At 33.4% G+C, this 25,221-nt stretch overlaps 4 protein-coding genes and 1 pseudogene across 4 annotated transcripts; 3 read left to right on the forward strand and 2 right to left on the reverse strand.

Annotated features, from left to right (window-relative positions):
* Positions 1–478: 478 nt before the first annotated feature.
* On the forward strand, positions 479–1,131 carry LOC108479370 (60S ribosomal protein L23-like; annotated as a pseudogene).
* Positions 1,132–1,827: 696 nt separating this feature from the next.
* Positions 1,828–3,663, reverse strand: LOC108457362 (ras-related protein RABA5e-like). The gene is made up of 2 exons (XM_017756383.2): positions 3,139–3,663; positions 1,828–2,379 (listed from the first exon to the last, which is right to left on the reverse strand). The coding sequence occupies exons 1-2, from the start codon at positions 3,476–3,478 to the stop codon at positions 2,066–2,068; spliced, it is 654 nt and encodes a 217-aa protein (XP_017611872.1). The 5' UTR covers positions 3,479–3,663; the 3' UTR covers positions 1,828–2,065.
* A 2,086-nt stretch (positions 3,664–5,749) lies between these two features.
* LOC108457352 (cysteine-rich repeat secretory protein 55) lies at positions 5,750–7,206 on the forward strand. The gene has a single exon (XM_017756373.2). It carries the CDS (start codon positions 6,051–6,053, stop codon positions 7,035–7,037), a length of 987 nt encoding a protein of 328 aa, XP_017611862.2. The 5' UTR covers positions 5,750–6,050; the 3' UTR covers positions 7,038–7,206.
* A 530-nt stretch (positions 7,207–7,736) lies between these two features.
* On the reverse strand, positions 7,737–11,228 carry LOC108457345 (asparagine--tRNA ligase, cytoplasmic 2-like). The gene is made up of 8 exons (XM_017756363.2): positions 10,491–11,228; positions 10,160–10,402; positions 9,470–10,057; positions 9,111–9,296; positions 8,787–8,851; positions 8,550–8,679; positions 8,368–8,426; positions 7,737–8,194 (listed from the first exon to the last, which is right to left on the reverse strand). Exons 1-8 carry the CDS (start codon positions 10,893–10,895, stop codon positions 8,011–8,013), a joined length of 1,860 nt encoding a protein of 619 aa, XP_017611852.1. The 5' UTR covers positions 10,896–11,228; the 3' UTR covers positions 7,737–8,010.
* A 1,924-nt stretch (positions 11,229–13,152) lies between these two features.
* LOC108485344 (EPIDERMAL PATTERNING FACTOR-like protein 9) lies at positions 13,153–14,067 on the forward strand. Its single transcript, XM_017789161.2, has 3 exons — positions 13,153–13,323; positions 13,502–13,569; positions 13,646–14,067. Exons 1-3 carry the CDS (start codon positions 13,260–13,262, stop codon positions 13,838–13,840), a joined length of 327 nt encoding a protein of 108 aa, XP_017644650.1. The 5' UTR covers positions 13,153–13,259; the 3' UTR covers positions 13,841–14,067.
* The last annotated feature ends 11,154 nt before the right edge of the window (positions 14,068–25,221 follow it).

Raw genomic sequence — 25,221 nt, forward strand, 5'->3', positions numbered from 1 at the left:
TATATGATTATGAAATATGAAAATTTGGAAAGTTGAGTATAAAATAGTAAAGTTTGAAACTATAAGAGTTAAATTGTAAAGATGTGAAAACTTGAGTTTTAAGACTAATTTACATTATCTAAAATTTACAATTCTAAAAAATAAAATATGAAAGTTTAACTGTTCAAAAATCAAGGACTAATTTTTGGAAATTTTGACAATTTTAGTTGTAAGGACTAAAATATAAAATCTGAAAATTTTAGAAAATGGGTTGTTTTGAAAAACTATACAGAACAAGGTTTAAGACTGAACTATAGAATAAGAAAATCTATTTTTTTGAGGAATTAAATTGTAGAATAATAAAAATTTAAATTTTAGGGACTAAATTTTAAAATAATATAAAATTATAATATAATGGATTGTTTCATTCGACAATGAAGAGAGCTTCACCTTTATTACTCTAAAAATTTCCCTTTTTTATTTATTCAACAATGAAAACAGTGGTTTTCTCTTCAGCCGTCGAAAATGTCGAAGCGAGGGCGTGGAGGTTCAGCTGGTAACAAGTTTAGGATGTCACTGGGTCTGCCAGTGGCAGCTACAGTGAACTGTGCTGATAAGACTGGCGCTAAGAACTTATACATCATTTCGGTGAAGGGAATCAAGGGCCGTCTTAACCGATTGCCATCAGCTTGTGTTGGAGATATGGTAATGGCTACTGTCAAGAAAGGGAAGCCTGATCTTAGGAAGAAGGTCTTGCCTGCTGTCATTGTGAGACAGCGCAAGCCCTGGCGCAGAAAGGATATGGTGTTTACATGTACTTTGAAGATAATGCTGGTGTCATTGTGAACCCAAAGGGAGAAATGAAAGGTTCTGCTATAACTGGTCCAATTGGAAAAGAGTGTGCTGATCTATGGCCAAGGATTGCAAGTGCAGCTAATGCCTTTGTTTAGGAACTCACATTTTAGTCATTGTGTTTCTCTGCATGGGACTCATATAGTTTGCTGGATCAAGATTTTGTTTATTTTTATTTTTCCTTCAGAACATCATTTGGATGGTATCTTTTGATTTGATCTTGATTTTGGAGATAAATTGTAGTTTGTGGAGAGCTTTTTTAATGTTTACTGGTGTTTTCATTTTCTAAAAAAAAAATAATGAAGACAGTGAATTCTAAAAAAAAAAAAAAATGAAAATGGTGAACAAAGCTTTGTCGGTTTGAAAAATGTTTTAGGAAACAAAATTGGTAAGACATTTTCCTTAAAAAAAAATTTAGTTTTACTCTTTTTATCTTTTGGAGAATGATTTCATTTGATAATTCATTTTCCACCAAACAAATACAGTGAAATATTATAAAAATATTTCACAGAAAATATTTTACATACAAATAAACGAACCCTAAAACTCAATCGGTAGATAATTTTTTTTTTAAAAAAGTTGACATTTGGAGTGTTTAATTTATCATTGGTTACATAGTAAAACTCCATGAAGTTCATTTAGAACATTGTTTTCTTTAATTAATATTTGTTATTATTGTTTTACAATGGGAATTAAAATTTTAAATTATCTTTCTTTTGACCTAATTAAAACTAAAATTAATCCTTTAAATATTATTTAATTTGAACATACTGATCTTCCTACAGATAGGTCATATAAATAGCTGAGGATAGTTTGGGAGTACGGCCGCCCAGAACTGAATTTAAGAATTGTTATATAAATTCCTACCGTGAAATGTTATGGATGTGAATTTAAGAAATCGACTGTGTTCAGGACTGATGCAGACTTCAAGCCTGCTTCTGTTTTAGTATGCAGTTTTGGTGTTCTTTAGAACATTTGTGTCTAAACACATTCGAATTCAGATAGAAAAATATAATCCTTCAAATATATGTCATCAATGTCTGGGCAACCTGGGTCTACTTCATGGAAATCTTTTGGCTTGTAAAAGAGTATATATATAGGAACATAAATGCAGTCTTATTTTTTAACTATAACAAACCTTAAAAAAAATAAAATTGAGAAAGCTCCAAAATTGACACACCAGGATTAGAAGAGTGGAAACAGGTGGCTTCTCTGCAATATGGAGGACCAGAGATCATCTGGCACAGCAGGAGAAACCCGTCTTGGAAGCATTTGCCCCATCCTTGACTAGGGTGACTTTATTCCCAGACAACTCACCTTTATATGAATCAGAGTTTAGGGCTTTTCGGCTTACATTGTTGTAGATTTCCCGGATAACGATCTCGAAAGCAGTCTGAACGTTAGTAGATTCGAGGGCAGACGTTTCCAGGAAGAACAAGCCTTCTTCCTCTGCGAGGCTTTTGCCTTCCTCCACACTTACATCTCTTATGTTCTCCAAATCACATTTGTTCCCCACCAGCATTCTTGTCAATGTAGTATCACAATGAGCTGCAAGGATTAATTACAATAAGGTTCAATTTTTTTTACTTGAATTAAACAAATGAATGCCATTTAATTTAGTTTCCTAGAAAGTGAAAACTTTTCTAGGAATAAATTTTTTTCTCATAGTTAAACAATTCCTCTTTTCCCTAGACCAAGAAGAACCATGGGCAAGTACTAACTTTTTGCACAGAATCTAAAAAAAGAGCTTTTTGGTATAAAGATCATAAATCTAAGAATAGACAAAGAAAATGTAAATGCTAAAATTTTTACATTTTAGGGATGATTGCAGGAACCAACTGAATTAAAAGTCTGTAAACTGAGAAAAGGGCATTTAGACAAACAGACCCCACCAAAATGCAAAGGCACAATCACTCAAAAAAGAAACAATGGTGACTATAACGGATTTTCCCAATCAAAAGAAAAGTAAGTTAGACATTAAGAAAAAGTTTGTAACAGTCAGAACTCAAAAACACTGACAACCCTAAGAACTTTATGTCATTCTGAACACTTCATGGAAATTTGGGTTTGGTCATCCATCCCCACTTGGATCTGAAATTTTAGAAATTTTCTCTAATGGAGCCTTCCTATATGACTGCAAACATCCATTCCAGAGAAAAAAGATCTGAATTTTATTGACTGAAGCAGAGTCTCTCTATGATTACTATAATTCAATTCTACATTCTTGCTACGGCAGAAACAATGATTCAATAAAAAACAATAAAGATTACAAAAAAAGGGGGAAAGAAGATAAAGATTGAAACTTACTGGTAAGTTCATCAAGCCAACGTTTAATGCTGTCAAAGCTACTCCTCCTAGTAATATCATAAACAATAAGAGCACCAACAGCTCCTCTATAGTAAGCAGAAGTAACAGCTCGAAACCTTTCTTGACCAGCAGTGTCCCAGATCTGTGCTTTAACTTCTTTCCCATCAATTTCCACGCATTGCGTTTGGAACTCTACTCCAATAGTTGCCTTTGAGTTATTGTCGAACTCGTTCCTAGCAAAACGTGACAAAAGGTTCGATTTTCCCACAGCTGAGTCACCGATCAGCACGATCTTAAACAAGTACTCTTCACCTCCGGCTTCTTCTTCGTAGGCACCCATGTCTGTGGGATGTGGTTTGATGGTGGTGAAAATGGGTATTTGTATTTCTTGTCTGAGATGTGTGAAATGGGATTTAACTTTAAAGCAGGGGGAGTGTATAAAAATGGTAGGCGACGGACAAGGTGCGTAATTGGCGGGGTTTTGATGGAACTTGCGGTGATTTTGGGATTTGTGGGCTTTTGTAGAAATAGTTTTTGGGGGGTGGGTGTGGGGGCTATGTGGGCTTTTGGTTAAGTAGATTTTCTCAACATTATGGGGTTTGGTTGGGTAGGTAATTGCATGGAGATTGGCAAATATTTAATGTGATTAAACATATTACTTTCTTTTGTTGAGACCAAACGCTAGGTTTGATCCAAGATTTTGCTAAGGTCGGTTCATTTATGGCAATCCTCATCAAATTCAGAGGGTCATCCAAGCAAAAGTACCAACTTCAAGGTTTTTTTAACAATTTCAGTATAAATTCTGGTTGTAATTGTTTTTTTGACATAAGACCTTAACCTATCTATAATTCATCCCAAACTCATAAATAGAAACATAATGCATTTTAGCACACTCGAACTCACGTCCTCCTATATTGACAACAATATCTATGTCAATCAAACTAAAATTCTATCGACATTTATTTATTTTTTGTTGGCATGCATGCTACTATCATAATAGTTGTTTTTCTTTTACCAAAATTTAAAATTTAATTCTTATATTTTAATTTTTAATATTTGACTCTTATATTTTTGTAATGTTTTTAGTCCGTCTAAATAATTAACATTGTTAGTTTTCAATTATAATGTCTTTACAAAATTATAATCTCTTGAAATCATACTAGTATTTGTTAATTATGATGTCTTTACAAAATTTAGTTTAAAGTTATAAAAGTTTTTATTTTATACAATCAAATCAATAAAAAATAAACCCAATTATTAAAATATTGATTTCTTGGCATTTCCAATATAATGTTGGATACAAAATTATTTTAGAGGTAGTCTAGGAAATCACATTTTTTTATACAATATTAGAGTGGGATAAAGTTACATGATTTGAATTTATATAAAACCGTATTTCATAAGAGTTTTAATCATTACTTCATTTAAATTAAGATAAGTAAAGACATTTATGGTGGTGAATTAGACCTATAAAATGCTTAATTTTCAAAAACTATATCATACCCAGAGGTAATCATAGGCCGAGTAAGGCTCAATCAAAATTTTAGGCCTGTTTGTTAGGTCCAGTAAAAAATAGGCCTAAACTTTTACCCAAGCCCGTATGGATAAAAATGTTTAAACCCAAGCCCGATTCAACTCATATTAAATTTTTATATAATTTTTAAAAAATATAATACACCAAAAATACTAAAAATATTAAAATAAATGTTTCCCAACAAATTAATTTTTTTTAAAAAAAATGTATAGTTAAATAACATTAAGATATGTAAAATGATAACAAAATAGTAAAAAATAAATAGAAGATAGAAAAAAAAAAGAAAAAGAAAAAGAGAGAGAGTAAAAAACAACAAAAAAATGCAATTTTTTTTCTTTTTTTACATATTCAGGTCGGCCCGAAAAAATCTTACCGAGGCCCGACTCATTTTTTAGATGGGTATTTTTTTGCCCAATCACATTTTTTAGGCTTATATTTTTACTCAAACCCTCCCACTTTTTGGGCAGGTTGTCTAGCTCAATCCATGAGTAAGTCTAATCATACTATAAGACAATTTAAAAAGATTTGAAGCATATATATTTATATTTTCTAATATTGGATATTAAAAATAATATATAAGGGCTTAATATCAAGAAAAAAATAAAATTAGATTAAGTATACACATATTTATATTTTTTCGTGATCTATGACTGAATCAATTATGGCAAAGGTTATTAATTCTTATTATATGAAAGGGTATTTAATATTGATATATTTTTATAAAAATTATATTAAAATAATATTCATTTTAATTTTAATCAATAAAGACACGTGACAAATAATTAGCGTATGCATTCAATAACTATAATTTTAATTAGTATGGTGTATATATATATATATATACACACATTAGATACGTTATTAACAAATAAGCTCACAAAATAAAAACGAGTAAAATGGGTCCCCGGTTCCTCAATATAGTCCATTATTGACTTTCTTACACCATGATTAATTCCACTAGCTAGTTTTTCAATCATTTAAATGTATTATTAGGGTTGACTAAAGCCTGGAAGTTTTACCAGTTTGGAAGTCAATGAAGCTATAAATTGTGGTCTTTCGAGGAATAGTTTACATGAAACTTATGATCCTTCCTTTGTTTTCTTTTTCTCTTCATTATAGCCGATCAGAACTGTGGCTTAAATATCAACAAAAATGGCTGCAACTGTGCAATCATGTCCCCATCACTAGGCTCTTGTCAACTGGGTGATGGTGCTGATAAATTTTATATATTGATGAAAATAGTTTCATTCCGTATCTTATGCCGTTTTAGTGGCACATGATTAGATTCCCCATTGACCATTGTACAAGTTGTAGGAGGAAAATGATTATTATTAATAATTTTATCCCATGAAGCACCTATCCAGATTATTATTAGTTTATGAAGCTTACCTGTTTGGTCACTGAGAAAAAATCAACCGGAAAGACTTTTAAGAAACAATGGTCCATGGTTTCCACTTGTGGTGATTTTGGAACACACAAGTCGTCAAGAATGTCTGCCTCTTGTTTTCCCACATACTCAGCATTTCCAATCCCAAGGGCCATTAATAAGAAAGCTGAACACCAAAAGGTAGCATCAAGTTTGCAAGGAAAAAAAATCATCATGAATTTGTTATATATGCTTCTTGTTTCATTGTTTCTAAGTAGCTGCAGGGCTGATCCTTTGGGGAACTTTTGCAATGAAAACACCAACATAAGTAGCAGTAGCCAAATATCTGTAAACATTGATCGATTGTTGGCTGAACTGGTCTCTAAAACTCCCTTAACTGGTTATATTGTGAGTTCCTCAGGTAAAGACCCTGATAAAGTCTACGGTCTTGCTCAATGCAGAGGGGATGTTAGTAATAAAGATTGTTCAAGTTGCATACAAGACGCTGCGAAGCAAGTACGCCAACGCTGTTCGAATCAAGCTGATGCAAGGATTTGGTACGACTATTGCTTTCTACGGTACAGCAATGATAATTTTGTTGGAAAAGTTGACACCTCGTTTGGTATATTTTACTATAATGTTGAAAATGTTACGGACCCTCAAAGTTTCAACAAAGAACTTGGAGCTCTGATGGACAGAATTAGATCAGAAGCTGTCATGCCAAAGAATGAAGGGCTTGGAAAAGGTAAGACCAAACTGTCACAATTTTTGACCCTTTATGCATTAGTGCAATGTACAAGGGACTTATCTCAGATAGATTGTGCTCAATGCCTTGCAATTGCTGTTGGAAATTTCCCAAACTTTTGTGACAGCAAGAAGGGCTGTCGGGTCCTATACAGTAGTTGTTATGTCCGGTACGAGCTTTATCCCTTTTTCTTCCCACTTGATTCTAACAATGGCACCTCATTTGGCAAAACAGTGAAGATAATTCATCACTAGTGTTGTGCTATGCTAAAATGAGTTTGTTTCAAGGATTAGTTTCTTTTCATTTAATAAACTGTGTAATCAGTGTCAATAAGAGTGATCTTTAGCTGTAAGATTAAGATGTTTCTTGCATTTTGCATTTAGTATATCTGATGTTTACACAACTTCTTTGTGTGGGATACAAGCAAGTTGAACCATATCACACGCCCTCTTGGACGTTTAATTGCCATACATATCTATTTTAATTTTCTTCTTCACTTCAATGGATTGTTTATAATCAAATGAGTTTTAATTATTCATTAAGTATTTAATGTTAAATTTAAAATTTAGAGTTTCATGAAGATCACAACTAAAGATATATAGTAATTAAAAATATGAGAAAGAAACATCAACTTCAGTTTTAGACAATATCAAATGTTAAAGATTTACATAATAATTATGGGTTATAGTTGGATATATGTAAAAGTTTAAGGACTTATTCGAATATCAATTAAAGTTTAAGGACACATTTGGATTTAAAAAGGTACAAGAGCTTATTTGGATGTAATAAAATTATAAAAGGCTTTATTTAAATAAAGGAACAAAGTTCAAGGGCTTATCTAATATATTAGCCGATTATAATCCTTAAGAAAAAAAATTTCCTATTTTTTATACATTGCTCCATGGTGGGGTGCCTCGTTAATTAATCAGATGGACCCCTTGCAGACCATGAAATTTGGCTCAATCTGGTATGCCCTTCTATATATTAGTATGATATAATATTGTAATTTTTTCAAATGATTACAACTATCAATAGTCTCTCTCAACTCTTATATATAAGGATAATGTGCTCCAGCACCTTAAACCCACATCCTTCTACATTGACAATAATACTGATGCCAATCGAGCTAAGACTCAATCGGCAGGATCAGAAGAATTTTACACAATATTAAATTTTGTAAATTCAGCTTTTAAGTTTTAGCCCCTAGTCATACAACATTAAACGACCTTAGCTGTTGGCTTTGCCGTGACTTCTAGGAAAAGGAATTACATCTCTGACATCAATGAGGCCGGTGGTAAGGAGAACCATCAGGTCAAACCGTAGGCTAAATCCAGAGTGCTTGACGGTTCCATGCCGGCGAAGATCTAGGTACCATTCATATTGATCTCTTGACAAGTCAAATTCCGTGATCCTGAAATCACAAAACCATAGCTGAAAATAAGATATTGTTTTTGCATCAATGAGAAAATATCGAGAATAGTCAGTTTGCTAATAATTCTGCAAATAGTGTTTTGGAGTTTTGCCAATTTCATTTGAATCCACAATTTCCCAACATTTGTAGTAGACTAACGAGGATGACATTACCTTGTATTTAGCACGTTAAATCTCTCTTCATTTTGGTTCCCTGTTATCACTGTTCCAATCTGCACATCAATTTTGGCTCCCTGTTATAATCTTTCTGAACCAGCACATAACTTTTTGGTGCTTGAAGATATTTGTTTAGACTTTTCAGATGTTCTCCACCTCTTAATAAAATTTAGACTTACCTTGGGTACAACCAGCTCAAAGGCTGCAACTGTTTGTCCATCTTCATTCAAGCGTACATAAAATGGCTTAACTGCTTTTGGATAATCATAAATAATTACGGGCCTCTTATAGTGATCATCGGCCAAGTAGCTGCCATTGAGTAAATGGATAGTAAGAACCAAACTCATAGGAAATGTCTTTGTCCAATTATGATCTTGCATTTGGCATGTCTAGATCAATAGCCACATTATACATACCTTAGATGTTCGGCTGTCAAAGGGACGCCCCACTGTAGTTGTGTTTCAAAAGCCTTATCCGGGACCTGATGTTGAAGAATAAATTAAATTAAAACTAATTCAGTCAGATCGAAGTTGCTATAGATGTGATTGAAATGTTTAATGGTCTAATCTAATGTTATTCCGAATACTTAAATTTTTAAAAGTTTTCTTATCTACTTGACCAATCATTGGAGGGATATATCCCTGTGCTACGAATGGCAGACATGAGTATTTTAAGAAAATAGATAGTATGAGCAACATATGGGGGCTAAAATATAGGAAGTACATGGTGTCCAAGTTTACCTTTCTCAAAATTTCTACTGCCTCTCTATAGGAAATCTTGTCATAAGAACTGATCGTCATGTATTCAAGACGATGAGTAATAGTTTTGTCAATTCTTTTTGAGACAAACTTCATTTCTTCTGGACAGTTATCCAACATCCATTTGCAGAGAAATTTGAAATAGTCCTCTGCACATTTCATAGCGTCCTGGAAACTCAAATGGAGGATATCAATGAGACCTTAATATATGAAAATTCATTCAAGTTGAATCATGTTTTTGTTTAGATATTTTAACATGTAAACATGAAAATCACTGCATTTTTATCATCAAAGATCTAATTTACGTAACATACGTGAGCCTTGAGTACGCAAAGTCTTACCCCTAACTGTGAGAAAGCCATTTCTACCTCAACAGTCCACATTTCAGCCACATGTTTGGAGGACACTGTTTTATCAGCTTGGAATCTGGGTCCAAATGAGTAGACATTTCCAATAGCACATGCATAGCTCTCCAAATGAAAGCGACCAGAGACAGTTAAATAACTAGGGCGACCAAAGAAATCATCATTGAAGTTCAGTGAGTCAGGCTTCACTGAAGTTACTGGTTTGGATTTTTCTCTTGCTTCGATCTGCCGTGCTAATTCATTTGTTTTCTGCAGATCCTGAACTGCTACAATAAGTGACTCTCTATTGCTGTCACTTCTCTTGAATTGTTCAACTACCCCTGATTTCTCCTTAATAGCTGCCTTAACAGTTTCAAGGCTAACAACATCAGCATCACTAACACCGACCGGCTCCTCTTCCTTGCTTGTTTTTCCCAAAAGAGTTGTAACCTGAAACTTTTCACTAAACCCTTCAGTGTCTGTAGCTGTGATGATTGGCACTTGCACATGTCGGAAACCATACTTCTGGAAGAATGTGTGGGTTGCAAAATCTAGGGTGCTTCGAATTCGTGTAATAGATGACACCTGCAATGCATAGCATATGATATAAGGAGCATATTAGGTTCAATTTGAAGCTAGTTTTCTTAAGACAGAAAGTCCAAAACTAGCAGTGGATGCCGAGAATACCATAGTTGTCCTGGGACGAATATGGGGATACTCCCTTAAAGAATCAAGAGGTAATCTTGTCCTTGACAAAGGATACTTATCTTGCTCAACAGTTCCAACATGAAGAATCTTTTCCGCTTTAAGCTGAATTATTTGTTTCTCATTAGCTGAAAGTTTTTCCAAGACACCCTGGGCTAATATACATGTTCCAGTCGGTAGAATCTGGCCTGCAGATACTGGAGCTATCGTTGAATCAATCACGATCTGATCGAGAAATTTTCATACTAATTAGGACAAGCCTAGCAATCTAAGTAATCAATCTTTTCAGCAAAGAAAAAGGAAACAACAATACCTGAAGACATGAAGCGCAAGAGCCATCATTAATTTGTAGAAAGAAAGTGGAAGGAGGTGTTGGTTTAGGAACCAAAGACTCGAGCTTTTCTCGAACAGCTGGGGAACTAGCAGGACCACACAAAATCCTAATAATAGTCCTGAAACATGGGATTCGAGATTCAAGAATTTCCAAACAGGTTAAGCCTTGACGCCCCGGAGAGGCATGGTCAGTGTCGAAAGCACACGGCGGCAATGTAACAGGGTGCTTCTTCACCTCTTTGGAAGATTTGACCCACCCACCAACCACCACGGTCTCACCAACCAACACCATCTCGCCATCACTACTTTCCAATATGGTTTTCAACGTCACCCGGTTGGAGTACATCAAAGGGGAGCCGATAACCTTTGGTTCTTGAAACTCCATCTTTTGTTATAATAAAAAAAAAAGAAGGAGATGAAATCGGAAAGAAGTGAATGGAAGGTTTGTAGAGTTCGCAATGATGGATGGTGAGACTTGCCCAGTGATGATATATATGTATGTATATAGAGAGAGAAAAAAGAGAAGGGGTTCATTTTTCCTTGAGAAGGAAGAAAAGGGAAGAGAAGGGAAGGGATTGTTTGGGTTGATTGACATGTTTTTCTGGGTACGTAATGAAAGAGGAAGAAGGGAAAGAGTTGGCGGCAAAGTTAGGCATTCTTGTTGTGTTGGATATCCGCGGGAACTTCCATTCCCCCAACTTCAATTCTGATTTCAATTATGAATGGTTAAATATAGATTAAAATGTTAAATTTTTAAAGTTGATTGTGTGTATAATAATTTAGGTGTTTTTTTTTTTAATTTTAAGAATTTTTTTGTAAATTCTTTTGAATTTTGATTTATTTTTTATTTTATAATTTTTAAATAATATATTGCCGTAACATATAAAACAAGTCGATTCTTAAGAAATCTCGAATCAGACCATTTGTCCTTACTTCAACAAATGAAGCATAGTCCTCTTCGATTAAATAACTTTTGTTGTCTTGGTCCCAACTCAACACTAAACAAGTTCGAACTAGTTGAATACTTGTGTTAGAAATTCTCCGAATCGGTTTGCCATTTCCATAAAGAATATAATTGATAGCTCAAAGTTGCATATTACTTTTTTCCCAAAATGAATCCGGGAGGAAGAGTGTTTCTAAATTTAGACCCTTCGGCATTTCATATAGGGTTATATGTCGAACCAAAACAAAATATTTTTTCTTGGTAGGTGTGATCCGTTGGACATAGATCCAATTTTTTAAAAAATAGTGTTTTAATAAATATTTTATTTAGAAAAATAGATTTAACTCTTATTAAAAAAATTTAATGATTAAATTTAACTAAAAATAAAAATAATAATTTAATAAAAATATAAACTTCAAAGATTAAATTTATTATTAATTTGGTTCAAGCCCTTAGTGCTTACAGCCTACCTCCAAGGTCCATAGCCTAGAGTATAGACCCATGTTGGCCCAATGTTATTAGATATGTACTCCTACAATGATAGTGCTACTGTTTTTAATTTTATTACATCTGTAATGCATAATATGCTCTCATTTCTTTTCATTTTATTATAAAAAAATTATATACAAAAGAAGTCAAGAACAAATATATTATTTATATATACCCATTTTTACATTAAAATATTATTTTTTAACTAGTACGGCCTGATACTTATATTTAGATTAAAATATACCATTGACGTAAATAATTTATAACTCATCTGCAATTAATTTTTATATTATTTAGATAAAAAACATTTTAATATACATTGAACTAACGAAGATGCCCAGAAAAGACAAAGGAAAGAGAATCTGAGATGATGAGCAAACGTAGGAAGAATTTGAACAGGTGTCAGATGTGGGAGGGGATGTAGCATGAGAGGGTAAAGTGCAGTCACAACACATGGCTGCCAGATGTGGGAGGGGATGTAGCATGAGAGGGTAAAGTGCAGTCACAACACATGGCTGCCAGCCTCCAATCCCCACCCATACTTCACCACGCTTGGCAACCCCTCTACATGGTTAGGCAACGGTTTTGACTATTGCACCAACTTCAAAAACCCATCTCATTTATAGCCTGAAAAAATATGTTCATCAGCTGCTTGGGATTTGTGGAACCAAGATCCTACGCTTTCATTCTTTAGCTAAATGAGTTTATTTCTTTAGGATGGGGTGGGGGACAATAAGTTTCATCATTCCCCATGTGTCAATATTTTTTATGAAAGTTATAGTTGCCACATATTTTCAACTGAGTTAACCAAATCTGTATTATTATTATTATTATTATTATTATTATTATTATTTGAACCCATATATAAATGTGTTATTATGTAGTTAAGAAGTGTTTGGAGCATACCAAATAAGCTATTCAGTCATATGATCATTTCTATGGCTATTTTCTTCCCAGTAACCAAAGTTGGAAGGGTGGTTCATTTTGGTGGGTGAGTACCTACCTTCATTCATCTTATGTGAACAAATGCTTTCCAAAATGTAGAATGTAGATCAAACGTCAATGGTTCCACCCCACACCCCCCAAGATATCAAATTCCCCCTTTTAGCTCCAACAAACAATCTGTCTATTTGGGTGTTTTGGGGACCCCTTTTAGGTGTTGCAGTGTGCCCCTCTGAGTCACTGAATGATTTGACAGTCTAACTCTTATGGTCATCACTTGACCACAACTCTCTCTCACTCCTTCCTTCATATATGCTGCCCTAAAACTTCATATATATCACCTTCTTATTTGTACTTCCAATACAAAGTGGAGAAATGGCCAACATTAAACTGAGCTACTTACCTTTGCTACTCTTCACCTTCTTCCTTGTAGCACAAGGTCATATTCTTTTCCTTGCCTTTTAGCCATCTTTCTTTACCAGGCCTTTAATGTAGCAAATGCATAAATCAGGGATTTCCTTCCATTTTCTTGCTAAAAAAAGTAGCTTTTGTTTTGTTTTCATGTCATATTTTGGTTACTTGTTATTATATGCTTATGGATGGTTCCAATTTTGCAGGATCTAGAACTCAACTAATACTTCCATTCCAACAAGGGGTCTATCAATATCCTCAATTGCATATGCAAGTACGGGTATTAGGCTTATTAGCTTCATTTCGTGTATATCTAAAATGCCTGTATTTATTTGCTTTACTTCTTTCAGGCAACACAAGGCAGCAATGAAGCAAAAATGGATAGGAATTCAAGGAGATTGATGATTGGATCCACAGCCCCTACTTGCACTTTTAACGAATGTAGAGGATGCAAATACAAATGCAGAGCTGAGCAAGTTCCAGTTGAAGGAAACGACCCAATCAATAGTGCTTACCACTACAAATGTGTTTGCCATAGGTCATGAAACCAGATATGGTTCTAAGTTTACTGGTTTAGAATCAAACAGCGTATTAGAAACTAGATTCCCTTCTACATTCAAATACTACTATTTCGTCTCAGTAGTTTTCTGGTTTACTTTTTTGGCACATCAAGAATTTCCTGCTATCATGAAAGAAAGCTGGAATGTGTATCATTAATTCCTTTTCTTGGCTTCTTGTTATGTAAAGGTTTATAAAGTTGATTTGAGAGCAACTGCCTTAATATTCACCCCTTTAGGACTCGACTCAACCTTTGACCATCGGTGTAATGCCAAAATATTCCATCTCAACTATTCAATTAACACTAGATAAACTTATACTTCCTTTATTAGGAAAAGCTTATAATATAGTGAAAAAATATAATTTAAGTAAAAATTAAGTCTCATAATTTAATAATACTCAACTTAAATAACTGGACTTATCCCATAAGCACATGCTATGCTACAAAAGAACTGAAATCACATACCAAATGTAGATTCCAAATGAGAAGCATTATCTGCAATATCTTTGTATTGGGAACAAAAAAGAAGCAGACTGTTTAGGAGACACTTAGCAAAAATATGAGATATGGTGTTAGGGTTTTGTAGAAGAGAGGGGGTTTAAGAGTTTTTGAAGTGAGGGGGGGGGGTTCAATGGGTCTGCAAGTTGGCATGTGGCAGTGGTCCCTAATATTAAAACATAAGCTAACAAAAAATTCACATGGGCACCTTCTTTTGAATCTATTCAATTTCAATTTTAAATCAACAATGGCAGAAACTGAGTAATATACAGAAACAAGCAAGACCCACCAACAATTATCTATGCTTGATTGCGTTTGGCTTTCTTGAAGTTTTGAGAATATTCTGGTGATCACCATTTTCACACACTAAAAGAGTTCCCAGTAAACAATACTCTAGTGCTTTTGTGGGGCTATGCTATGCCTCACGTTTTGTACGGTTTAGACCTACAAAAAGTCCAAACCAGCATCACTGAAATGCAATGCAATTGCTTTAACCCATATATAAAGAAGTTAACCTGTATGGTATTCTACTGTGTGCAAGTGTGAACATTGAGTTTCAACTTATATTGTAACATAATTTATAAATTTAATAAAAGAAATAGAGTTGCATTTTAAATCTAAAAAGTAGACGGACTAAAATCTTTGAAATAAAAATAGGAAAATTACATTTCAAATGTACGAAGAGTATAAGGATTTAGAGCATATGTTAACTTTAGTAAAAGTATTTATAATATATTTGAGAACATGAATTTGAGAATTTTGGATTTCATTCACTACATATTTAGTATTTGTATAATATATATATTTATCTTTACAATTATAATAAAGAAATTTAACAATGTTAACAAATAGAGTTACATTTGCAAGTCTAAAAATAGAGAAACTAAAGGGACTACATTCCAAATGAACAAAAAGTATAAAGACTTAGAGCATATGTTAATCTTAGTAAAATTATTTATGCATATATTTTGAGAACAAAAATTTGAATATTTGGATTTCATTTGCTATTTTGGTTCCGTTTGTTTCACTAAAAAGAAAAATAATTTTAGAAAAGTTAATAGTTTCTGTTGTTTGGATGAATGTGTGTAAAATATTTTCTATTGTTTGGCAGATTTCTGAAAATATTTTATAAAAATTGTTTTCAATAAAACAAACATACATTTAAGATATTCTTATCTTTTCATTGTTTAATTGAGATTATTTTATGTCTATAAATTTATATTTTTCATTGTTCTTTGTAAAACAAACACGACATAAATATATTTGTTATAAAATATTATAGTGCAATTTCTATTTTAACAAATGAAATTTATTTTATAATAAGAAAATATCTTGTAATAATCAATGTCATATACAAACTTAATGATAAATTATACTTAATTAAAACTTAATTTAAATAACATATATTACATATATGAGAGTACATATTGACACATTAGCGTTGTAAGAGAGAAATGGAGCTAAGCATTATTTAAGCAAATACTCATATTTATATAATTAAAATATTCATATTTTTATACTAAGTTAAAATATGTCATAAGTCCTTGTACTATTCAGAAATTTGAAATTTAGTCCATGTACTTTTATTTTTGGGTTAGTTCTATTTTTAAGATATCAAAATTCAGGTTTAGTTGTTAGCATTATTAAAAATATTTTTAAATCCATGTTCATTATAACGTCATTTTTTAGTCACATGAATATCGAGTATTTTTTATTTAAAAATTTAACATCAACAAAATTGACAAAAAATTTAACGATGTTAACATTGGACTTGATTTTCAAATCTGAAAAGTAAAGGGACTGAATTCTTGAAAATAAAAGTACAAGGAATAAATTCCAAATTTATGAATAGTACAAAGACTTTCATCATGCCCCTTGTACCCTGGGCGACACGTGTTACAATGGACAGGACAAAGGGTCATGATCCCGTGAGGGTGAGCTAACTCTAAAAACCTGTCCTTAGTTCGGATTGCAGGTTGCAACTCGCCTGCATGAAGCCGGAATCTCTAGTAATCGCCGTACGACAGTGAATTCAGTCCCAGGCCTTGTACACAGTGCCTGTCACACTATGGGCTGGCCATGCCCGAAGTTGTTTCCTTAACCACAAGACAGGGATGTAGAAGGTAGGGCTAGTGACTGGAGTGAAGTCATACCAAGGTAGCCATACTAGAAGGTGCGGCTGGATCACCTCCTTTTCAGGGAGAGCTAATGCTTGTTGGGTATTTTGGTTTGACACTGCTTCACACCGAAAAAAAGCGAGCTACGTCTGAATTAAACTTGGAGATGGAAGCCTTCTTTTGTTTCTTGACGGTGAAGTAAGACCAAGCCCATGAGCTTATTATCCTATGTCAGAACTGTAATGACCCGAATTTTACCGTTACCGAAAAAGTGTATTTTCGGGTCTCCATTTCTGAAAAAAGGATTAGTAAATATTTATTAAAAATATTTACAAAGTTAATCGAGTGGTTAATTAGGGTTTAATTAAGTGAACTAGCTTAAATTAAGGATAATTGGATAAAAGGATTAAATTGAATGAAGTGTGAAAGTTTAATTATAGAATAAAGAAAATTGAAAGGACTAAATAAGTAAATAAGCCAAAAGAGTGCTAAGTATATGGCAAAAATAAAATACAAGTGTAATAAATATAATACACACATTTGTAATACATGTATGTATTTGCTTGTTATTTAAGTAAATATTAGTGTATTTATTATTATTAAATTAATATTATATGATAAATAAATAAAAGTAAGACAAATGTGCGGTAATGATTGGGTACAAGTGTATTAATAAAAAAATACATGCACTTGTAATGCTTGTATTTAAGTATTAATAGATATTAATTATTTATAAAAGGTATTTATTAATTAAATAATTATATTATAAGATTTTATGTGAAAAATAAATAAAAAGTTGACAAGTGTATGGTATGTATAGTGACATGTGTAATATTAGTATATGTACATTTGTAAAATACATGTATATTTACTTATTATATAAGTATATTTTTAAATTATATATTATTATTAAGTAAAAGATATTTATATAATAAATACATTAGTGAAAGACAAGTGTAATATTATAAATGGATATAAATGTTAAAAAATATTTGCTATTAAATAGATTTTTATAATAGATAATTATTAAGTTATTATATTATATATATAATGGTTTAATGAAATAAAGAAAAAAATAGAAATAGAAACAGAATAGGTAAAACGAAAAGCAGGGAAAGAAAGAAAGAAAGGAGAAAAGAAAGAAGAAAGGGAAAATTTAAAGTTTGATGCTTGAAACTTAAATAGGTAAGTCAATTTAGCCCTTTTTACTTAATTTTTATGTTTTAGAAACTTTAGAACAAGGTTTTGATGAAGTTAAGTTGATATATTGTAAGATAGTTGATTATAAGACATTGTTCTTGTTGAACAAAAAGATGAATTAAGGGCTAAATTGATAGAAATTCAAGTTAGAAATGAAATAAGGATTGAATTGTAAAGTGATTCATAAGTTTTATGCTTTAAGGACTAAATTGAAAAAATTTCAAAATTATGGTTTTATGATGAAAAATAGATAATTATGTCTAAGTTTAGTTAAAAATTGAGTAGGAATAAAGTATGAATTAAGATAGAAAAGTAAGTGAATTCAGTTAGGATTAAATTAAAATTAAAGTAGAAAATCAACATTTTGTATTAAGACTGTTTGGGACAGCAGCAGTAGTCTAAGTTTGAAAAATCACCAAAAATTGTAGAAATTGAATTAGAGGATGAATAAAATATGGAATTAAAGCTTATTGTTGTGCGGAAGCGTGTGAAAGAGTAAAAATATTGTACTGAAAAATCACACTAAGTTCAATTCCCAGGAAAGAGAGGTAGATCACGAAGATCACTTAAATACCAAGTCTTTCCTAGCCGAATATCCTCTATCGTAATTTAATAGCACAATAAATCACTACAATCACATTCACAAAATATGCAAAATAAATAATAAAGAACACGAATTTTAACGAGGTTCAAAGAAATTTTGCCTACGTCCTCAAGCACTACCAAATATATTTCACTCCAAAAATTACAAGTGAAATTTAAAAATAGTGAGAGAGAATAATGCCTTAAGTAGAGAATGGCAATTATGGGATGAAGAAAGTAAGAAATGGTTAGGCCTGTTTATAGTTGAGGTTTAAGGATCAACTTGCAATGTCCCTATATAATTAGGGACCAAAATTGCAATTATCCCATGCTAACTTTTAACCCAACTTGCCAACCAATCTTACTTTCTACTTTCGGTGCCCACCCTTTTTGACTTTTCAAACAATGGTTGGGTTCCAATAATCTCCACATTGAAGATTTGATTAGGATAATATTATCTTCACACAATTCTTTCTGCCCTTGACAACAATACTTGATAGTGCCTTCTTCAACTATTAAACTTGCAGGATATTAATCAAGTTCAAACAATGTTCAAACTTGGTTACTGTTACCACCTTGGTCATCATATCTGCGGGATTATCTGCAGTCTTGATCTTCTGAAGACAAATTTTCCCCTCATTAATAATTTCCCGCACAAAGTGGAAACGCACGTCAATATGCTTTGTACGTGCATGATAAACTTGATTCTTTGCTAAATGAATAGCACTTTGACTATCACAATACACGTTAATATGCTCCTGGACCAATCCCAAGGTTTTAGTCATACCTTGTAACCAAATAGCCTCCTTTACTGACCTCTCACACAGACCATGTACTCGGCTTCTGTGGTTGACAACGCAACTGTAGACTGTAATGTAAACTTCCAACTTATTGGTCCTCCAGCAAGTGTAAACACATAACCGATGGTTGATCTTCACTTGTCCAAGTCACCGGCATAGTCAGAATCAACGTATCCAATAACACCTTTACCAAGTGTATTATCCTGCTTGAACTGTAATCCAACATCCACGATTTTCTGAATATACCATAGAATCCATTTCACAGCTTGCCAATGTCCTTTTCCAGGATTATGCATATACCTGCTCACTATACTAACTGCCTGTGAAATGTCGGGTCTTGTACACACCATTGCATACATCAAAGCTACCCACTGCATTAGAATACGAAACTTGCAACATGTATTCTTGTTCTGTATTCGTCGAAGGAGATAGTTGTGCAGAAAGCTTGAAATGAGAAGCCAACGGGGTACTTACAGGTTTTGTCTGTTCGTTCATGCCAAACTGCTATAGTACCTTTTTCAAATACTGCTTCTGAGACAAGCTAACTCTATCATGAGCTCTATCTCTCCATATTTCCATGCCGAGAATCTTTTTAGCTTTTCCTAGATCTTTCATCTCAAATTCGAGATTGAGTTGAGTCTTCAATCTTTCAATCTCAATTTTGCTCTCAGATGCTATTAGCATATCATCAACATATAAGAGCAAGTATATGAAAGTTCCTTCTTGTAGCTTCTGAAAATACACGCAATGATCAAATTTACTTCTTGTGTACCTTTGCCCTTTCATGAACTGATCAAATCGCTTGTACCACTTCCTCGGAGATTGCTTCAATCCATTAAGCGACTTTGTCAGTTTGCAAACCCAATTTTATTTTCCAGCAACATTGAACCCATCTGGCTGAGTCATATAGATTTCCTCTTCCAAATTACCGTGTAAAAACGCAGTTTTCACATCAAGTTGAACTAGTTCGAGATCATATTGCGCAACCAAGGCTAGCAAAATCCGTATAGATGAATGCTTCACAACTGGAGAAAACACTTCATTATAGTCTATTCATTCTTTCTGAGCGTAACCCTTTGCTACCAATCTAGCCTTGTATCGAATTTCATTTTTACCAGGAATCCTTTCTTCTTTGCATATACCCATTTGCATCCAATTGCCTTCTTTCCCTTGGGTAGTGTCACCAACTCCCAGGTCTTATTTTTATGAAGAGACTGCATTTCTTCATTCATTGCTTGCTTCCACTTTACACCATCAAGGTTACTTATTGCTTCTGTGTAAGTAGAAGGAATATCATCATCTGCAATTGGAAGTGCATAGGCCACTATATCATCAAAGTGAGCAGGCTTACGAATCTCTTTTCTTGGCCTCCTATATGCAATTGAATCTTGTTGCTGTAGAGGTTCTTGGGTAGGAACCTCTTCATCATTTGTCCCTTCAATATTAGCTGGATCATCGTTAACCTTTTCAAGCTCCACCTACTGCAAAGTACTACTGGTTTTGTCATCCTTTTGTGAATCCTTGTACTTTAACATGGTTGATTCATCAAAAGTCACATCTCTACTGAAAACAATCTTCCTTGTATCAGGACACCAGAGACGGTATCCTTTTACTCCATCAGTTATACCAAGAATAATACTTTCTTTGCTCTTGGGTCTAATTTAGATTCTTTTACATAATAATATGCAGTGGAACCAAATGCATGTAAAGAATCATAATCAGTAGCAGATTTACCAGTCCATATCTCTATAGGAGTTTTTTTCATTTATTGCAGCTGATGGCAAACGGTTAATTAGATGGCACACATATGTAACTGCCTCAGCCCAAAATTCCTTGCCCAATCCAGCATTGGACAACATACATCGAACTTTCTATAGTATAGTTCGATTCATGCGTTCTGCCACCCCATTCTGCTGTGGTGTATCCCGAACAGTGAAGTGTCGCACAATGCCCTCATCTTAACATACTTGTAGAAATGGATCATTTTTGTACTCAGTGCCATTATCTGATTGAAGTCGTTTGACCTTTCGACCAGTATGAGTCTCCACCATCTTTTTCCATTTCAGAAATGCATCCAAAACTTCACTTTTTCTTTTCATTAGATACACCCATACTTTTCTTGAATAATCATCAACAAAAGTAACAAAATAGTGCATACCTCCCAAAGAAGCCACTTTGGTAGGTCGCCACACATCACTGTGAACGTAGTCTAGAATTCCTTTCGTATTGTGAATTGCTGGACCAAATTTTACCCTCGTCTGCTTGCCCAGAACACAATGTTCACAGAATTCCAATTTGCAAGAATTTGCACCTTTCAACAAGCCTTGCTTCGCCAAAGTCTACAAAGCATTTTCACCAGCATGTCCCAATCGCATATGCCATAATCTGGTAGCCTCTGAATCTACATCTTTTGTAAAAACTGTTGATGTTGATCCAATAACTGTACTTCCATTTAAAAAGTACAAGTTATTTCTTCTTATGCCTTTCATCACCGTTAATTGGCCAGCTACTACTTTTAGTAATCCATCTCTCAAAGTGATTGTGAGCCCTTTAGATTTTAGGGCCCCTAATGAGATGAGATTTTTCTTCAGGCTAGGTACGTAACGAATATCTGTCAAGACTTGGATTGAGCCGTCGTGATTCTTCAATTGGACTGTACCCACTCCCATTGTCTTACAAGCACTATCATTGCCCATAAGAACAATTCCACCTTCTAGTTCTTTAAGACTAGAAAACCAGTTCTTATTAGGACATTTATGGTAAGTACATTCTAAATCCAAAATCCACTCATCCGTTTGACATGCCATTGCTATGCCAACCAAGCTAAAGTCTGACTCCTCATCATGCTCCGCTACACATGCATTAGAAATAGCCTTGCCCTTTTGTAGCTTAGGACAATTCTTTTTCCAATGCCCTTTTTCACGACAAAAGGCACATTCATCTTTGGCGGGTCTCCCTTTGGACTTTCCCCTTCTACCAGATTTGCTGCTATGTGAACGACCTCTTACTGTTAAGACTTCTACAGTTGTATCTCTGTGATCTCTTTTATCTTTCTTTCGAGTCTCAGATCTATACAACGACTTTCTGATCGCATCAAATGTGATCGTGTCCTTCCCATGAAGTAATGTGGTGGTAAGATGATCGTATTCATCAGGAAGGGAATTCAACAACAATAATGCCTTGTCTTCATCTTCAAATTTCTCATCCAAATTTAGCAAGTCTGCTAAAATTTTATTGAATGAGTTCACATGGTCATTTATCGACATACCAGGTGCATATGTGAATCGATAAAGTTTTTTTTTCATATAAAGCCTATTTTCAAGACTTTTCGTTAGAAACTTTTCTTCCAGTGTATCCCATAACTTCTTCGCTGATGTCTCCCTCATGATAGAGTACTTCTGCTCTTTGGCCAAACATAGGCGGATTGTACCACACGCCTGTCTATCCACTCCTTATCATCCATCTTGTCAGGTTTTTCTGCAAGGGCTATATCTAGCTCTTACTGACATAAGACATCCAGGATCTCACATTGCCACATACCAAAATTATTGGTACCGTCAAATTTCTCTACTTCAAATTTTTCATTTGTCACGATGAGTCCTTGCGATGACGATCTTCACTGCCATTTTTCTCCTCAATCCCAACTCATCAGATATCGTGAACAATCTCAGATATGTAAATAGTACCATATACGTAAATAGTGTCGTATACATGAATAGTGCCATAAATGGTCGTATTCCCCAAGTACGAATCTGGCTTTGATACCAATTGTTGCCCGGAAGCGTGTGAAAGAGTAAAAATATTGTACTGAAAAATCACACTAAGTTCAATTCCCAGGAAAAAGAGGTAGATCACGAAGATCACTTAAATACCAAGTCTTTCCTAGCCAGAATATCCCTCTATCGTAATTTAATAGCACAATAAATCACTACAATCACATTCATAAAATATACAAAATAAATAATAAAGAACACCAGAATTTTAACGAGGTTCAGCAAATTTTGCCTACGTCCTCGGGCACTACAAAATATATTTCACTCCAAAAATTACAAGTGAAATTTACAAATAGTGAGAGAGAATAATGCCTTAAGTAGAGAATGGCAATTATGGGATGAAGAAAGTAAGAAATGGTTAGGCCTATTTATAGTTGAGGTTCAAGGATCAACTTGCAATGTCCCTATACAATTAGGGACCAAAATTGCAATTATTCCATGCTAACTTTTAACCCAACTTGCCAACCAATCTTACTTTCTACTTTCGGTGCCCACCCTTTTTGACTTTTCAAACAATGGGTGGGTTCCAATACTTATTGAGTCTAATTTCTTATAGAAGAAACGGTGTAAGCGATTGAATTGTAAATTACAAGATATAATGAGTTTTGTAAGACAAGGTCAGAATGAATTCGGGTTCCCCTGTTTTGACTTTGGAAAATCATCAAAAATTGGAGAAAAATAATTAGAGGCTTAAAGTTATATTTTTAGAATCCCTAATGAGTCTATTTTCAGAGAAATCAACGGAAATATTATCTGAGTTCTGCACTGTGAGATAATTAATTTTTAGTGAAGAAGGGTTGAAACTGTCAGACAGCAGAATAGGGGTGAATTTAAAGAATAAACTATATTTAATGGCTAAACGAAAAATTCTGAAAATTTTATGGTAAGAAGATTTGTGAGTCTAGTTTCAGGAGAAATTAGCGGATCTTAATTTAGACTTCTGTAACTCAAGATATAAATTAGTAATGTATTAATGATTATGAATTATATTACTTTCGTAGTCAATGTGGTACCAGAAATCTCGGCTAAGAAAGGACAAGACAAAGTCAACAGAAGTTAGCTCGAAAATTACGGTTTGTATTTCTATAACCCGAACTTAATATTTAATTATTGAATTTATTATTTATTATGTATGGTAGGTGCATTGATTAAATTATTTGAAATAAAATGAATATTGATTGAAATTGAAGGTGAATTTAATTAATAATTGTTGTATTTTAATTGAATGTTATGGTAAATAATTAAAGTATAAATTATTGGTATTGTGTTTTTATTGAAATGGTTTGATTTGAAAATGTGGTAAAATAATTATGAACATGTGTTTATTGTGAAATTGAATATTTATTAGTGAAAAGTGAATAGAATTATATTGAATTGAAAAAAAAATAATTAATTAAAATATGAATTAATTGAAAACTGAAAAGTGAATTAAATACCCTATTAAGTAGTCGGGCTAGTCGGATATAGTTGGTATGCCATAGGATATGAAAGAGTATGGGTTTTTGCCGGCTTACTGATCAGGCACTTATGTGCCGACTACTTTTACTGTTACCGTTATTGTTACCGATTCGGCACTTTGTGTGTCGATATTATTCTTATTATCAATTCTTTATCGTTTTGATTTGTTCCGATGAGGTACTCGTGCACCGTCTTCATTCTTCGTTCGGATTTGTTCCGATGAGGTACTCGTGTACCGCATCTTGCTCTTTATCTTATTCTTGTTCGGCTTGGCCGATGGGGCACTATGTGCCGTACTGGTGTGTTGGTTGGATCCGTGTATCCGTCTGAGTCCGAGTCATGTTAATAGGGGTAAATAAAGGTATAAAATAACTTATTATTACTGAATAATTGACTGTTACCGGATAATTGACTATTACTGGATATTAGACTGTTACTGAATAACTGAATATTACTGAATAATTAATCATTACTGAATAACTGATTGTCACTAAATGAATGACTGCTACTGAATAACTTGATTGTTACTGAATATCTGATTTTACTGAATAATTGACTGTTACTGGATAACCGATCAATTGATCGATCTTGAATAACGGTTATTATTGAATAATTGATTGTTACCGAATAACCGATCATTCTTGAATAAATAATTGTTCTGAGAGTTAATGAACATTACTAATTGATTAATTGCTATTGAAAAATAATAAATGATTTTGAATTTAAAGTAGACCAAAACATTGGTTGGAAAGTGAATGTTTGAATTCTCATTGAGTTTGAATAGTTCAATATATATATATAAATTAATATGGTTTATAATTGTTTAAGTGTTTAGATTATAGAAATACCACTGAGTGTATACTCAGCGTACGGTTTGTTTCCGTGCGCAGGTTAAGTTAAGGCTAGACTATTGAATCAAGATCCGTGCCGATTCAATTC

The sequence above is a fragment of the Gossypium arboreum genome, chromosome 7 (assembly GCF_025698485.1).
Source record: "Gossypium arboreum isolate Shixiya-1 chromosome 7, ASM2569848v2, whole genome shotgun sequence".
In the NCBI taxonomy this organism is placed as follows: Eukaryota; Viridiplantae; Streptophyta; class Magnoliopsida; order Malvales; family Malvaceae; genus Gossypium; species Gossypium arboreum.

Excerpts from the sequence above, each read along its gene's own strand:
- LOC108457362 (XM_017756383.2), bottom strand. The coding sequence starts at position 3,478 with ATGGGTGCCTACGAAGAAGAAGCCGGAGGTGAAGAGTACTTGTTTAAG. Across the intron at positions 2,380-3,138 it reads TTGGCTTGATGAACTTACCA|CTCATTGTGATACTACATTG; the intron begins GTAAGTTTCAAT and ends TAATCCTTGCAG.
- LOC108457352 (XM_017756373.2), top strand. The coding sequence starts at position 6,051 with ATGAAGCTTACCTGTTTGGTCACTGAGAAAAAATCAACCGGAAAGACT.
- LOC108457345 (XM_017756363.2), bottom strand. The coding sequence starts at position 10,895 with ATGGAGTTTCAAGAACCAAAGGTTATCGGCTCCCCTTTGATGTACTCC. Across the intron at positions 9,297-9,469 it reads TGGCTTTCTCACAGTTAGGG|GACGCTATGAAATGTGCAGA; the intron begins GTAAGACTTTGC and ends TTGAGTTTCCAG. Across the intron at positions 8,680-8,786 it reads TTGACAGCCGAACATCTAAG|CTACTTGGCCGATGATCACT; the intron begins GTATGTATAATG and ends ACTCAATGGCAG.
- LOC108485344 (XM_017789161.2), top strand. The coding sequence starts at position 13,260 with ATGGCCAACATTAAACTGAGCTACTTACCTTTGCTACTCTTCACCTTC. Across the intron at positions 13,324-13,501 it reads CTTCTTCCTTGTAGCACAAG|GATCTAGAACTCAACTAATA; the intron begins GTCATATTCTTT and ends CCAATTTTGCAG. Across the intron at positions 13,570-13,645 it reads ATCCTCAATTGCATATGCAA|GCAACACAAGGCAGCAATGA; the intron begins GTACGGGTATTA and ends TACTTCTTTCAG.